At 50.6% G+C, this 15,952-nt stretch overlaps 1 protein-coding gene across 3 annotated transcripts; it reads right to left on the reverse strand.

Moving 5' to 3' along the window:
- Positions 1-310: 310 nt before the first annotated feature.
- Positions 311-7,532, reverse strand: B9D2 (B9 domain containing 2). 3 transcript variants are annotated; one of them, XM_079907773.1, is made up of 4 exons: positions 7,392-7,532; positions 6,815-6,906; positions 3,743-3,868; positions 311-896 (listed from the first exon to the last, which is right to left on the reverse strand). In XM_079907773.1, the coding sequence occupies exons 2-4, from the start codon at positions 6,900-6,902 to the stop codon at positions 583-585; spliced, it is 528 nt and encodes a 175-aa protein (XP_079763899.1). In that variant the 5' UTR covers positions 6,903-6,906; positions 7,392-7,532; the 3' UTR covers positions 311-582. The 3 variants fall into 3 exon arrangements, with proteins under 3 accessions (XP_079763899.1, XP_079763898.1, XP_079763900.1); XM_079907772.1 differs by having other exon boundaries at positions 7,333-7,532; XM_079907774.1 differs by lacking the exon at positions 7,392-7,532 and adding an exon at positions 6,986-7,209.
- Positions 7,533-15,952: the final 8,420 nt, after the last annotated feature.

Below are 15,952 nucleotides of genomic sequence, written 5' to 3' on the forward strand. Positions count from 1 at the left end.
CAGAGGATGGGGACGCAGGGTACAGGGAATCCGAGGACGACCACCCCGAGTGGAGAGTGGGAAGCTGGGGCAGTGGGGGAGAGGCTCAGTCAGAAGACAGGGAGCCAGTGGGGAGAGGGGCACAGAGGAGGGGGACCCCCAAGGAGTGGGGGCCATAAGAGCATCACCCAGAGTGGGGAGGGGGTCAGAGGTTGAGGCAGAGGACAGGGGAAGGGGGCCTGAGGAAGGAGGGTGACAGTGAGAGGATGGGGCACTGGACATCCAACAGATGAAGGTCAGAAAAGCACTCACATCTGAAAGAACTGCTCTCCTTTACTGAGCCCTTCCATGTGCCAACAGCTTCTCTGCACCCAACCCCTGTGAGCCCACACATTTACTGCCCCCATTTTACAGATGGGGAAACTGGACCTGGGAGGGGCAGCCACTGGGCTTGAGATGCTAGTCAGGATAGGAGCCACACCAGTCTTGGCTGGGGTCAGGTCAGACAGTCTCCAGAGCCCATGCTTCTGACCCCTGTGCCATCCTGCCCCTCACCGGGTGTCCAGAGATATGGCTGGGGGCCAGCGGTCCACACAGGGTCCTTCAGCATTCGACGCCATAACGATCGAAGTGGCGCAGCAGCAGGCCCAGCTCAAGGTGCACGGTGCCACCGGCAGCAGTGTGCAGGCGATAGCGGTCAGCCCCACTGTAGATGGCATCTCCGTGCAGCAGCTGAGGCCCGCCACCCACGAAGGCCCTTGCCAGCTGCTCCCGCCAGCTTCCTAGGGGCCGCCACGTGGGGCAGTCCAGCTGGTGGGTGCCTGGACTGCTGGGCACATGGCAAAAGCCGTAGCCTGCAAGCTGGCAGCGGCCGAAGCTGTCCTGGGACCACACCTGGAGATGGAGTCGGGGCCAACCTGCAGCATAGGAGGGAGGGAGGCAAAGTGGGATGGGTACAGCCCAGCAGGAGCTCCTGGAGATCCCAGGCCCGTCCTTCCCCGCCAGGTTTCTGCCCCAGCCTCCTCTCTGGACTCCTACCCCCACAGAGCAGCCAAAGGGATCCTTCTGAATCCGTATTCCTCCCCTGCTCAAAACCCTTCTATGATTCCCCAGTGCACTCAGTATAAAGTCCGACCTGAACAGTCAAGGCCCTTTAGGTCTGGCATCTGTTGACTTCCCTCTCCGTGGCCTCTTCCTCTGTGTCCCCGTCTCAAGGGAGCCCAGTCCCCAGGTGAGTATGTTGGGCCTTGTCCTCGATGCCTCCCTCCTTCTCTCCCCGTGGCCACACCCTGTCCTCTTTTCTGGCCTCAGGGCCTTCTTTCCTGCTCCCTCCAATCCAACTTTCACCTGGCAGCTGGAAGCATCTTTCTCTCCCTTCCATAGGTTTCCCAGTGTCCTCACTCAGAATATAATTCAGCTCCTCAGCCTGTAGGCAAAGCCCTCGGAGACCCAGCTCCATTTCACCCTCCTTTCTGAGCCCCTCCGTCCTAGGCCTTGTTCTAGAAGCTGGAGACACAGCAGTGAACAGAGCAGACAAAAATTCCTGCCCTTGTGCAGCTGACGTCTTGAACAACGAACATAGTAAATACACAAATTATAGGGTACGTCAGATGGTGATAACTGCTCTGAAGAAAAACAAGCTGGGTACGGTGAGGGTAGGCATGCAGTTTTTGTTTTTGTTTTTTTAATATTTATTTATTTGGTTGCACTGGGTCTTAGTTGCAGCAGGCAGGCTCCTTAGTTGTGGCATGCGAACTCTTAGTTGTGGCAAGCATGTGGGATCTAGTTCCCTGACCAGGGATCAAACCCGGGCCCCCTGCAGTGGGAGCGTGGAGTCTTAACCACTGGGCCACCAGGGAAGTCCTGGCATGTGGCTTTAGAAAGGGGGTGATCAAGCAAAACTTTCCTGAGAAGGTGACATCTGGGTGAATGCTTAAAGGAGGAGAGGCAGTGGGGGCTATGTGGATATCTAGGGAAGAGTGCTCCCAGCAGAGGGAATAGCTAGTGCAAAAGCCCTGAGGTGGGAGCTGCCTGGTGGGGCCGATGTGGCTGGAGCAGAGTGAGATGGGGTAGAGGGGGAGGAGGTGACAGAATCAGATTGAGCAGGGCCTTGTGATCCATGGTAAGGTTTTGCCTTTTACCCTGAGTGAGATGGGGACCACAGAGGGTTCTGAGCAGAGGAGGAATGTTACCTAACTTAGGTGTTCACAGGGGGACAGACTTATGGGGCTGAGGTGGGAATACCAGTAAAGAGGCTACTGTAATAGCCCAGTGAGAGGTGAGGGTGGACAGATCGGGGTGCTGGGAAGAGGGTAGGGGGAGTGGTGGGATTCAGGATTCATTTCAACGGTGGGGCTAATGGGATTTCCTGATGGACAAAATTGGGGCGGGTAGGAGAAAAGAGGAGGCAAGGATGATGCCCACACTCAGAGACTCGGGGTCCTTAAGAGCTGAAAGGACTGTTGCCTGCCTCACTTTCCAATCCATCACCCACAAGGCAGCCAGAGGGATCTCTTAAAAGCAAAACCTGACTTGTCAATCGCCTGCTCTGGCTCCCCAGTGCCTTCAGGATATGGCCTCCACTCTGCGGCCTGGCATTCAAGGCCTTGCAATGGCCTGTCCCCTGTCCCCTGCCACCTCACCCCCCGCAGTCCTCCTGCTCTCCGTCGGTCCTCCAAACGCCCCTGGCTCACTTTCCCCCTTGAGGCTTCCACACATGGTTTTCTACCCAGAACCCTCTTTCATCTTTCTGTTTTAATAGCTCCTACTGTCCTTTCACAGCAAAGCTCAAACATCCCCCTCCTCCAGGAAGCCCTCCCTGAACCCCCCAGCAGGGTCAGGCACCTCTGCTGGCCTCCCATAGCCCTTCAAGATCCCCCATCCCAGTCCTGCCCACTCTGGGTTACCACTGTCTGAGGGCAGCTCTGTCTCTCCCAAGGGATGATGAACTGTGTGGGGACAGGGCTGGGGAGCTGTCTCAATCACTGATATCTCCCTGGCTTCACCTGACACAGGGCAGGCACTCAGTAACTATTATTTATATGGTAGAAATATATGGCATATTTACCTAGGCTATTTCCTGGAATCCACCCCTCTTTTTTTTTTTTTTTTTTTTTTTTTTTTTTTGCGGTACGCGGGCCTCTCACTGTTGTGGCCTCTCCCGTTACCGAGCACAGGCTCCGGACGCGCAGGCTCAGCGGCCATGGCTCACGGGCCCAGCCGCTCCGCGGCATGTGGGATCTTCCCGGACCGGGGCACGAACCCGCGTCCCCTGCATCGGCAGGCGGACTCTCAACCACTGCGCCACCAGGGAAGCCCCACCCCTCTTTAATGACCCAAATGTTCTGCCAGAAGAGGTTTTCTGATACCCCTCCTCCCCCACGTATTCATCTCCCCTCTGAGCAGCTGAGGAGCCCTACCTGCAGAATAGCTACCAGCCCTCACCTCTCTCTCTCATAACCCCTCCCAGCTTCCTGCTGATTGAAGACTCTCTTGCTTTGTCTCTGTGAAAGCCACCTCCCTCTCCCCCTGGCTCTCCCCTTGACCTTGCCCCGTCCACCCCTGCCTCTGCCCCACTCCTAATGCACTCTACAGCTGGCCTGGGGAGGCCTCAGCTCACCCTCTCCAGGGCCAAGCGTGGTCAGGAAAGGGACCCAAAGGGCATGGGGGCAGGAACAGCACTTGATGTTTCCAGTCCCCGCAGCACTGAGTGCCTCTAACCCACTCCCCTTAGTCTAGCCTGGGGCCCAGGCCGGGAACTCACCTTGTAGGCCTTTGGTGGCAAAGTGCAGGTCGATGGGATGGGACCAGTAGGCCATGTCCCCTATCTGGGGGGTGTCCACCTGTGTTTGGCCCTCCCGCACGCCCGACAGGAGCTTCCATGCTGCCCCTGCAGTGAAAGCCAGGACACGGATGAGGCAGGGCGGGGTGGGAGGCAGCCATCAGGAAGGGGATCCCACTGTGGCTATAGGACCCCATTTCTCCCTGGCATTGGGGAGCGGAGGGTTGCAAAGCATGGACCCTGGAGCCAAATGTCTGGGTACAAATCCTGGCACTATTTCTTCCTGCCCATGCAACCTTGGGCCAGTTACCTTTCTCTGCCTCCGTCTTCCCATCTGTAAGGTGGGTGTAATAATAATGCATTCCTCCCAGGCTTGTGAGAAGATTAAATGAGTTAATACACATGAGGCACTGAGAACAGTGTCTGGGGCATAGTGAGTGCCAGATGAGTGCCGGGGATCATTTTACTACTATTCTCACCCCACGCTTAGAGGCCAAGTCCAAGGACTAAGATGGAGCTGAGGCGGTCCTTCACAAGCAGAAGCACAGAGCAAATCGTGAACGGTGCGTCGTAACAGCAATCCTACTGAGGGTGAAAATAATAGCAAAAATGCACCGACTGCTTACTAAATGCCAGACGCTGCGCTAAGCGCTTTAGTAATGAATTCATTTAATCCACCCTCTGGGACTCTTAATCCCCACCCCACCCCCAGTTTTCAGACTCTCCTCCACAGGAGGAGAGTCTACAAGGCCTTACATGGCCTGGCCTGTGCCCCCCCCAACCCCTTCCTGAACTCATCTCCCATCACTTTCCCCATTCCTCACCACCCTCTAGCCTCAATGGTCCTATTTCTTTCCCCTCCTCAGGGCCTTTGCACTGGCTGTTCCCTCTGCCCAGAAAACTCTGCTCCTGGATGTCCCTATGCCTGGCTTTTTTTCATCCTTCAGGGATCAGCTCAAGTGCCACTTTCACAGAGGGGTTCTCCCTCACCCTCTTATCCCAAAACTAACCAGTCCCTCTCACATCATCTCTCATCTCATTTCTTCCTAGTACCTAGTACACTACCTGTAATCATTGCACTCACGTCTTTATCTGCTTATTTCTTTTCTGTCTCCCCTGCTGTGAGCCCCAAGAGAGCAGGGATGTTGTAAACTACTGGATCCCTAGAACCTCAAACCCAGATCTTGGTATACAGAAGGTGTTCAATAAATGTTTGTTTTGGACAAATAAATGATCCTAGGAGGTGGGGGCTAATACAATCCCCATTTTACAGGTAAAGAAATCTTTACCTTTCATTCCACAAACCTTTACTGAACACCTACTCTGTGCCAAGCACTGTTCTCCATGCTGGGGCTACAGCAGGACCACAGCAGACCAAGGTCCCATGGTGGAGCTGATTCAAATGGAGCTCTGCTTTCGTTTTTAGGTTTTCGTTATTTTTTTTTTTTTTGGCCGTGCCACGCCACATGTGGGATCTTAGTTCCCCGACCAGGGCTTGAACCCGTGTCCCCTGCAGGGGAAGCTCGGAGTCTTAACCACTGGACCGCCTGGGAAATCCCTCAAATGGAGCTCTGACTGACGGCAGAGACCAAGCCCTTTATCTGACCGCGCCTTGGCTCTCTATTGGATTAACTGCCCCCTACCCCGCTTCTCCCTGACCAAGAGCCCCCTGAAATAAAAATCATGTTGGTTACTGCTCCCTTGCAGGCCAGGTGAGGAGAGCACCAAGCCTTCAGTCAGGATCCTCACATACAAGACTTCCTGACACCCCTACGAAGAACAAAGAGTCACACTTTACAGATAAGAAAACTGAGGCTGCGAGAGGGACTAGCACTTGCCAGGTCACAGAGCAAGTGAGTGGAAGAGGGTACTGGAAACCAAGTCTGATTCCAGGCCTTGCTTCTTATTTGCTCAGCTGGAGGATCCCAATTTCCCAGGGAATCTCAACCACCAACCTACCCACCAGTGAAATCGCAAAGAACCCCAGGCCTGAGAAGATGATGATGGCAATGGCCACACTCATTTCTTGGGCATTTATCTGTGCTAGGCAACATACCTAGGGCTTTAGGAACAAGAGCCCATCCAATTTTTACACAAGCCAGGCAAACACTTACTGAGGACTTACAAGTCTAGGCCCTCTTCTAAGTGCTACTGATATTCATTTAGTCCTCACAGCAACCCCATGAGGTAGTGTTATTATTCCCATTTCATAGACAGGGAAATCGAGGCAAAGACAAGTGGCCAGGGTCACACAATTAATAAGCAAGAGCTGGTTTTGAAACCCAGGCAGTCTGTGCTCTTAACCTCAGCACTCTGCTGCCTCGGCTGCCATTAGCTTCATTTTCAGACAAGGAAACTGAGGCTCGGAGAGGTCAAGTCCAAAGGCTCACAATAGGCAAGGGAGTTCGTATTTGAGCCCAGACCTCGTGGCCACCTGGTGGCCTGTGGCCCTAGCCATCACACCACCCACCACACTACACTGCCTCTGATGGAGAGGCGTGAAAATTGAGACCTCCAAGGTCCTCCTGGGCCTGTGTGGATGGACTTGGATAACTGTCAGAACAGCGTTCCTACATTCTCACAGAGAAATATGAATACAGGAGGGTGGCCTCGCCTCTTCATTTCAAGATGGAAACTTCCATTTTACATTAAGAGCTCAACAAATGGAGATGGTTAAGCAAAGAGTTAAGATGGGGGAGGCACCAGAGCAGCCCTAAGACAGTGAATGAAGTCCAAGCAGTGTCGTTACCGCTGTCAAGTGTTTTGAGGACAGGGAGTGTGTGCTGGGGTAGCTGGGTGGGTCCAGCCTATAGTCTCATATCCTTAGGGAATGTGTGTTGAGAGAGTGGGAGTCTGAGTCCCCAGAGATGGGATGGGAAGGGATAATAAGAAGGGAGCCTGAGACTCACATGAACAAAGCGTGGTCAGGGTTAGGAGTCCTGAGAGCCCATGGAAGCTGAGGATCAGGGACTGAGGTCAGGGGATCAAGGAAAGTAGGTGGAGGCGTCTAGGCTGCGGGGTCTTGGTGGGGAAATGAACCATGCTCGGGAATACCTGTGTGGATGCCCCACTTGCAGAAGAGGCTACTTTCCGAGAAACCGGTGGCCCCCATGATCTGCCCAATCACGTGCACCTCAGCCATGGCCCTGGGGAAAATATAATCACAGCCTTATGAGAAAAGTGTACAATTATCTCCACCTAATAGATGGGAAAACTGAGGCCCACCAAGTAAGGAGCAGTACTTGGGATTCCAAGCTAGTTTCGTCAAACCACTGAGGCTGCGGTCTTAACCATGATACTAACTGCCTCTCCAGGAGAGCCGCAGAAAAATGAGGGGCGAGAAACGGACGCTCCAAGGAGCTGGCATCTAACTCCGCCTGCCTCTAAAGTAACCTTTTCATCCCGCTCATTGCAGCAGAAAGTCCCGCCCCAGGGGAACATGGCTCCGCCCACAACACAAAAGCACCGCCTCCTCGGGTCAGATTTCCGCCCCCCACCGCCATGAGGCGCATGCGTTCTAAGTGCAGGGCACCTTAGCTCCACCTCTGAGCCCGCGCATGCGTTATTCCTACCTCAGAGCGTCTAACGGTTAGGAGAGGCGAGAGCGGGGATTGGAGTTCATGGACCTGACCTGTCCCTCTCTCCGCAGGCGCTGACTTCCCAGGCCTAGCTCGCGCCTCTCGCAGGACCTTCCCGGCAGCAAGACTGCTGAGACGCCAATCCCTCCGAAGCCGAGCCCGCCTCCCGGCTCCCTAGTTGTTGCTGGGGCAACGGCAGCCTCCTCCCCTGGCCTTGTCCCCGCCCTGCGGGTCGCTAATTGGCCCTAGCAATCTGTGGGGGCGGGGCTAACCTGTGATGGACACTTTCTCTCCCCCCTCTCCATTTTGGGAAAGGCGTCTCTCCAACCGCGAACCACGGTTCAGCCATTTGCGGCGTGGCCTTATGTGGCCATCTTGAGCGTGGCTGAGGAAGTTTGTGCACCAACTGTTTGTCCCAGATACTCTCATAACAGAATAAGCAAATCCATCGATGTCCCGTGCCCCCTAAAACTCTCTCTCAATCGGAGCCACAAGTCAGAGACTTGAGCCAGAGCCAGGAGGGAAATCTCCCTCACGTCATTGTGTGCATCCCCCTGCCTCATAACTGGAAAAAAAAAACCTCAGAGAAGTTGGGGACGGGGTTCCTTTTTAGAATTCCTCCAAGCTCCTCAAGAAATGATAAATTCAACTTCCTTCACTGTTAGTGCTGATTCTGAGCAAGCAGGGGGTGGGTTGGGGGAAGGGGTATGAGAAATGAGGAACTGAGGCCTCTTTATCTGCAAAAAATCCTGTTTTTGAAGACTGGACTCTGTCAGTAACTTGTGACCTTGCACAGCTCTAGGTCTCAGTTATCGCATCCATGTAATGGACACAAGGGGAATGACTGAGTCAGAGGCACTCACACATTGTGATTTCCTGAGCTGGTGCCTTCCCCACCGTAGTTTGTGCCTTATTCCTCCAGCCCAGACCGGGAGTCCAAAAGGAACTTATTCCTCTACGTTTTGCAAAACGGGGACTGCAAAAGTTAGAGTCACCAGCTGAAAGTTATAGGGAGAGGGCAACGTTTCAATAGGATAGTATTTATATAGATAAAATAATTCAATAGGTATACAATTCAATAATATTTCACTAATAGGTATATTTGAAAGCTACCATTTATCAAGTGATTTCTCCGTGCCAGCAGCTGTAAACTGATTGTTTTGCATCCATGATCTCCTTTAATCCTCACAGATATCCCACAGGGTGGGTAATTATCAGCCTTACTTCAGATGAAGAAATTAGGGCAAAATCGTTTGCCCTAAACCAAATTGATGGGCTTCCCTGGTGGCGCAGTGGTTAAGAATCCCCCTGCAGGGGACACGGGTTCAAGCCCTGGTCCAGGAATATCCCACATGCCGCGGAGCAACTAAGCTCCTGCACCACAACTACTGAGCCTGCGCTCTAGAGCCCGCGAGCCACACAGCTACTGAAGCCCGCACGTGCCTAGAGCCTGAGCTCGGCAGCAAGAGAAGCCACCGGCGATGAGAAGCCGGCGCGCCGCAACGAAGAGTAGCCCCCGCTCGCCGCAATTAGAGAAAGCCCACGCGCAGCAACGAAGACCCAACGCAGCCAAAATTAAAATAAATAAAAAATAAATAAATTTATTTTTAGAAAACCCAAATTGATTATAGCTCTGTCTCACTCCGTCCCCACACCTTATGTTCTTAACTTCCTGCTGTCCTGCCTCTCTTGGATACACATCTCCCAGTATCAAAGGAATATGGAGGTTATGGGTGTCATCCTCAACTCCATCACTTACCACGTCCAACCAGTCATCAAAGTCCCGTACATGGGACTTCCCTGGCGGTCTAGTGGGTAAGACTCCGCGCTTCCACTTCAGCGGGCATGGAGTTCGATCCCTGGTTGGGGAATTAAGATCCTGCATACCACGTGGCATGGCCAAAAAACAAACAAAAGTCTCACACAATGCTCCTTCTTAAATATTTTTTTCTTCAGTTGGTTTCTTTCCCACTGGTTGACATTAGTGATTAAGAAAATGCTTCCCAGTTCAACTACTGGATTTAAGTCTTAGCTCTAGCTCTTCTGTGTGACCTTTAGCCTCTCTGTACCTTAGTTTCCTCATCTGTAACGTGAGAATGAGTGATGGTACCCACCTTGTTAGATTATTGTCAGGATTTAATGAATGTATGAAGCTGTTTTAAAATATGTCCACAGATTCTTTGACACTCCTTCTTTCACTAGGTAGAGCCTAATTTCCCTCCTTTTGAGTATAGGCTGCACTTTGTAACTTGCTTCTAACCAGCAGAATGTGGTAGAAGTGTTGCTGTGTGACTTCTTAGACTAAGCCATAAAAGGCATTGAGGCTTCTTCATCCACCTCTCTATTGAATGGCTCACTTTGAGAGAGACCAGCCACCATTTGTGACAGCAGTGAAGCAGCCAGCGGAGAGACCCAAATGGAGAACAACCGAGGCCCCGTGCCAACAAACCAGCACCATGTGAGTGACCCGTCTTGGAAGGACATCTTTCAGCCACATCAAATCTTCCAGTGACTGTTGCACCTGGCCAACATGCTGACTGTAGCTTCACGACACCCTGAGCGAGAACCAGCCAGGTAAGCCATCAACAGATTCCTAACCAACAGAAACTGTCTGATGGTAAATGTTTGTTTATTTATTTATTTATTTATTTATTTTGGCTGTGTTGGGTCTTCTTTGCTGCGCGTGGGCTTTCTCTAGTTGCGGCGAGGGGTGGCTTCTCCTGTTGCGGAGCATGGGCTCTAGGGCGTGCAGGCTTCAGTAGCTGTGGCTCGCGGGCTCTACAGCACAGGCCTAGAGCGCAGGCTCAGTAGTTGTGGCACACAGGCTTAGTCACTCCGCGGCATGTGGGATCTTCCCGGACCAGGGATCGAACCCCTGTCCCCTGCATTGGTAGGAGGATTCTTAACCACTGCGCCACCCGGGAAGTCCCTGTTTGTCGTTTTAAGCCACTAAGTTTTGGGGGATAATTTGTTATGCAGCAATAATAACGAATACAAATGCCTAATGAAATTAGAGCAGGGCCTGGCACATAAGAAGCACTATAAATGTTTGTTATTATTGATGGTTTTTATTGTTTATGTTGTTGTTACTGAAATAGCATATTTTACATTTTTTTACGAGAAGCACACTGAATATTTATGTACTTTTTATTCTTTTTTAAAAAATTTATTGATCTTAATTATTTATTTTTGGCTGTGTTGGGTCTCCGTTGCTGCGCGCGGGCTTTCTCTAGTTGCGGTGAGCGGGGGCTACTCTTAGTTGCAGTGCGCGGGCCTCTCATTGTGGTGGCTTCTCTTGTTGCCGAGCACGGGCTCTAGACGCGCGGGCTTCAGTAGTTGTGGCTCACAGGCTCTAGAGCACAGGCTCAGTAGCTGTGGCGCACAGGCTTAGTTGTTCCGCGGCATGTGGCATCTTCCCAGACCAGGGCTGGAACCCATGTCCCCTGCATTGGCAGGCGGATTCTTAACCACTGCGCCACCAGGGAAGTCCCTGTACTTTTTAAAGTTTTTAAAATTGTGATAAAATATACATAACATACAATTTACCATTTTAACCATCTTTACGTATACAATTCAGTGGCACTAAGTACATTCACATAATTGTGCAACCGATCTCTAGAACTCCCTTCATCTTGCAAAACTGAAACTCTGTACCCATTACACAAAAACTCCCCATCCCTCCCTTCCTCTAGCCCCTGGAAACCACCTATTTACTTTCTATTTCTATGAATTTGACTACTCTAGGTGCCCCATCTGAGTAGAATCATTATTTGTCCTTTTATTACTGGCTTATTTCATTTAGAATAATTTAGCATAATGTCCTCAAGGATCATCCATGCTGTAGTGCATGTCAGAATTTCCTTTTTTGTTGTTTTTAATTATATGACGATTTTTATTTATTTATTTTGGAGTATGATTGACCTACAACACCATGTTAGTTCCAGGTGCACAACATAATGATTCAGTATTTCTATACACTACAAAATGGTCATCAAAGAATTTCCTTCCTTTTTAAGGCTAAATAATATCCCATTTTATATATACACCCCATTTGCTTTATCCATTCATCTGTCGATGTACAGTTGGGTTGCTTCCACCTTTTGGCTATTGTGAATAACGCTGCTATGAACATGGGCGTACACATGTCTCTTCAAGACCATGCTTTCAGGACTTCCCTGGTGGCACAGTGGTTAAGAATCGCCCTGCCAACGCAGGGGACGTGGGTTCGATCCCTGGTCTGGGAAGATCCCACATGCCGCAGAGTAACTAAGCCCATGCACCACAACTACTGAGCCTGCATTCTAGAGCCCGCGTGCCACAACTACTGAAGCCCGCGTGCCACAACTACTGAACCTGCATGCCACAACTACTGAAGCCTGCGCGCCTAGAGCCCATCTCCGCAACAAGAGAAGCCACCACAGTGAGAAGCACGCACACTGCAATGAAGAGTAGCACCCCCTTCACCACAACTAGAGAAAGCCCACACACAGCAACAAAGACCCAACACAGCCCAAAATAAATAAATAAATTTATTTTAAAAATTTATTAAATTTATTAAAAAAAAAGACCCTGATTTCAGTTCTTTTGGGTATACACCCAGAAGTGGAATTGCTGAGTCATATGATAATTCTGTTTTTAATTTTTTGAGGAAGTGCTGTACTGATTAACAGAATGACTGTTCATATTCTTTTACATCTTGCTTTTTTTTTTTTTGGCACAGCTTGTGGGATCTTAGTTCCCTGACAGGGATTGAACCCAGGCCGTCGGCAGTGAAAGTGCTGAGTCCTAACCACTGGACTACCAGGGAATTCCCACATCTTGCATTTTTCACTCAGTGATACATCTTGGAAAGTTATCCATATCTTTAGATCTAACTCGCTGTTTTTCAAAAATAAATGTTTTGAAGTGTACAGAAAAGGGCACAAATCATAAGTGAACAGCTGAATTAAATTTCATAAACTGAACACACCTGGTAACCAGAACTCAGTTCATGAAAAGAACATGACCAGCCCCTCCAGGATGCCCTTCATGCCTGTTCCAGGATGCCCCCAAAGGAAACCACTAACTGGACTTCTAACAATATGGATTAATTTTGCCTGTTTTTGTACTTTATATAAATGAAATCTCGCAATATGCATTGTTTTGTGTCTGCTGTCTTTTGCTCGGTGTTTTTTTTTTTTTTTTTTTTTTGCGGTACGCGGGCCTCTCACTGCTGTGGCCTCTTCCGTTGCGGAGCACAGGCTCCGGACGCGCAGGCTTAGTGGCCATGGCCCAGCCGCTCCGTGGCATGTGGGATCTTCCCGGACCGGGGCACGAACCCGTGTCCTCTGCATCGGCAGGCGGACTCTCAACCACTGCGCCACCAGGGAATCCCTGCTTAGTGTTTTGTTTGTGAAATTCATCCCATGCTATTGCATGTGGCTGTAGCTCTTTCATTCTCATTGCTATATAGTTTCCTCTGTGTGAAGATGCTACACTTTATCCACCTGTTGATGGGAATTTGTTTTTTGGTGGACATATGTTCATATCTGATTGGACTGCAATTGCTGGGTCATAGGATACATTCAGCTATAGTAGAAACTGCCCAACAGTTTGCCTAGTGGTTGGACCAATTTGGATGCCCACCAGCAGTGTATGAGAGTTTCCCCACTCTATATCCTCACCAACACTTCCTGGTGGTGTCTTCTTTCATTTAGCCATTCTGGTGGGTGTATATTGGTATCGCACTGTGATTTTAATTTGCATTTCCCTAATGATTAGTTGAGTAACTTTTTAAATGTTCCTCTCTCCCTTGGATTTCCTCTTTCTGTGAAGTTTTGTTCAATTCTTTTGCTTGCTTTTCTGCATACATACACACACACACACATATACACACATATGCAAATATATTATATTCGTAAATATAATTCGTAACATTATATTAGTAAAATTCTCCTAAGAACAAGGGGATTCTCCTATATAACCATAATACCAGTTTAACATTTCCCCAAGTATCAGTTTAAGATTGATAGAAAACTATCATCTAATTTATAGTTTATATTCAAATTTCTCCCATTGTCCCAATAACATACCTTGTCACCATCTGCTTTCCATCCGGGATCACACTTTGTTTAGTTGTCATGTTTCTTTTTTTTTTTTTTTTTTTTCCCGGTACGCGGGCCTCTCACTGTTGTGGCCTCTCCCGTTGCGGAGCACAGGCTCCGGACGCGCAGGCTCAGCGGCCATGGCTCACGGGCCCAGCCGCTCCACGGCATGTGAGATCTTCCCGGACCGGGGCACGAACCCGCGTCCCCTGCATCGGCAGGCCGACTCTCAACCACTGCGCCACCAGGGTAGCCCTGTCATGTTTCTTTAGTCACCTTTAATCTAGAACTGGCTGCCAGCTTTTAAATTTTTGTTATTGTTTTGGTTTTCATGACACTGACATTTTTAAAGTGTACAGACCAAGTACTTTATAGAGTGTCCCTCAGTTGGGCTTTGACCCATGTTTTCTCATGATTCAATTCGGATGATGCATTTTTGGCAGAAAAACACCACAGAAATGATGTTGTGTCCTTTTCAGTGCATATCAGGAGGCACACGATGTTCATTTGTCCCGATACTGGTGATGTTAACTTCTATCACCTGGTTTTAGGTGGTGTCTGCTGGTGTTGTCCGTTAATACTATTTTTTTTCCTTTGTAATTAATAAGTAATCTGTGGGAGGGTACTTTGAGACTAAATAAATATCCTGTTCCTCATCAAACTTTCACTCAGTGGTTTAGGCTTCTGTTGATGATCCTGGCTGGAATTTTGTGTTTAATATTCCAGGACCATCACAAACCCCAAGAGGCCTGGGCCTCTAGTGACATCCTGGAAGGGATGGGGAGACTGTACGAGGCTGATGGTGGCCAGAGAGATCTGTTGGAAGTGAATAAATCTCTACGGTGGCCTAGGGGGTCGAAGGGACCCACATTGCTCAGGGATTTGGTAAAAAAACTGAGGCTGGTGAGAATTCATGCCCTCACCCTACAAATATGTATCAAAGTCCTGCTTGGGGCCAGGCACTGTTCTAGGCCCTGAGGCACAGCAGTAAACAAAAGAGATCAAATCCCAGCCAAGCTGGAGCTGGCACTGGTGGGAGGATTCAAACCAGCAGAAATATGTAATATGTTTCATAGTGATAAGAGCGAGGTTAAGGAGATACAGAGTAACAAGGGTGTCTCTCCCCATTAAACAGTTCTACCCCCTCTCCTTCTCATCTATGCTCCTGTGGGTCTCCCTGCCTGTTGTCTGCCAGAAACTCTGGCTGAGCCAAGGTCACTTCCAGACACCGTCTGTTCTCCCCAGGAGTGGGGCCTGTACCAGCTTCAGCGTCTGGACTCTTGGCACGGAGCCCCAGAGCCCTGGAGCGAGGGAACGCTGGCCTGCCCCACATCAGGAAGGGAATCCTCCAGTTTGGCTGTCTGGGACTGGTGAGATGGAGGGCTTCCGAGAAAGAGAAGCCGGTGCAAGCTGGGTGGCCTCCCTGAAGGAGGTGGAGGACTGCTGGGCGAGAAGAGTTCCTTAATTAGACTGATGAAGACGGATGTAAACAATTATATTCCTAAACACCATCAAACACGTTCAGAGTGCCTAGTTTGGGGCAAATGTTGGACATTTGTTATGGCACCTAAGTGCTTTATATATGTTATCACAGCTAAGAGGCAGGGGGTATTTACGCTATTTCACAGATGAAGAAATTGGAGTTCAGAGAGGTGATGCCATTTTCCAGAGGTCACACAGCGAGTGCTTTGAAGAGCCTGTAAAGGAACTCAGGTCTGTGTGGGTCCAAACACTGACTCATAACCACCACCTGTACCACCTGCTAAGCAGCACGCCATCCCGGGCCCACTCCCAGCACCGCCCCTTTCCCTGGAAGCCCCCGTCGCACCTTCTGCCTCTGCTTTCTCCCCTCCACTGGGGCCGGCAAGAAATACAGCCCTGGGTTACAATCTGCGGGTCGGTCCTAGTACCAGTCGTTTACCTTGGCCAAGTGAGCACACATCTCTGAGCCTCAGTTTCCTTAACTGCCTAATAGGGATAGAAATAGAGCTACTGAGAGGAGTCCGTGCGTTGATGAACGTAGGGTATCTAACCCCCGCGCCGGGCGCAGTCTGCACTCAGTGACCCGGCGGCACGCTTTTAGGCAAGTTCTAACTCTCTGTGCCCGTTTCGTCCTGGGCACGACAAGACAATCAATGATAGTGCCTCTTAGGTCGTTCTCGGGAATAAATGTGTACGTGTACATGTAAAGCACTAAGAACCGTGCCCACAGTTAGCCGGGGTTGCTGTTTTTACTGTTGGGGACGGGGGAGGGCAGTGGGGTGGAAGCAGGGCCAAGCCAGGAAGGCTCTGGAGAATCGGGGCGCCCTGTCCTCCGTCCTGCAGCGTTTGGGTCTGGGTTCGGGATGTCAGGGCCCGCTGACCTCGGAGACCTCCGCCTGCTCCTCCGCACCCAGGATGGCAAGGACCAGCGCCGGGCGCTGACGTCGGCCTTCAAGGCCCCATTACCCACCCCACCCCCGCCCACCGCGGCCTCCTCTGAGGGCGGAGCCCGCGAGCCCACCGCCCCGCCCCTGCGCGCCGCGGGCCCG

The sequence above is a fragment of the Stenella coeruleoalba genome, assembly GCF_951394435.1.
Source record: "Stenella coeruleoalba genome assembly, chromosome: 20".
Taxonomy (NCBI): domain Eukaryota; kingdom Metazoa; phylum Chordata; class Mammalia; order Artiodactyla; family Delphinidae; genus Stenella; species Stenella coeruleoalba.

What these genes read in the sequence shown, in the direction of transcription:
- B9D2 (XM_079907773.1), bottom strand. Translation starts at nt 6,902, where the DNA reads ATGGCTGAGGTGCACGTGATTGGGCAGATCATGGGGGCCACCGGTTTC. An exon ending in CAAGTGGGGCATCCACACAG is followed by an intron (nt 3,869 to 6,814) that starts GTATTCCCGAGC and finishes CTTTCACTGCAG; the next exon opens with GGGCAGCATGGAAGCTCCTG. An exon ending in TGCCACCAAAGGCCTACAAG is followed by an intron (nt 897 to 3,742) that starts GTGAGTTCCCGG and finishes CCTATGCTGCAG; the next exon opens with GTTGGCCCCGACTCCATCTC.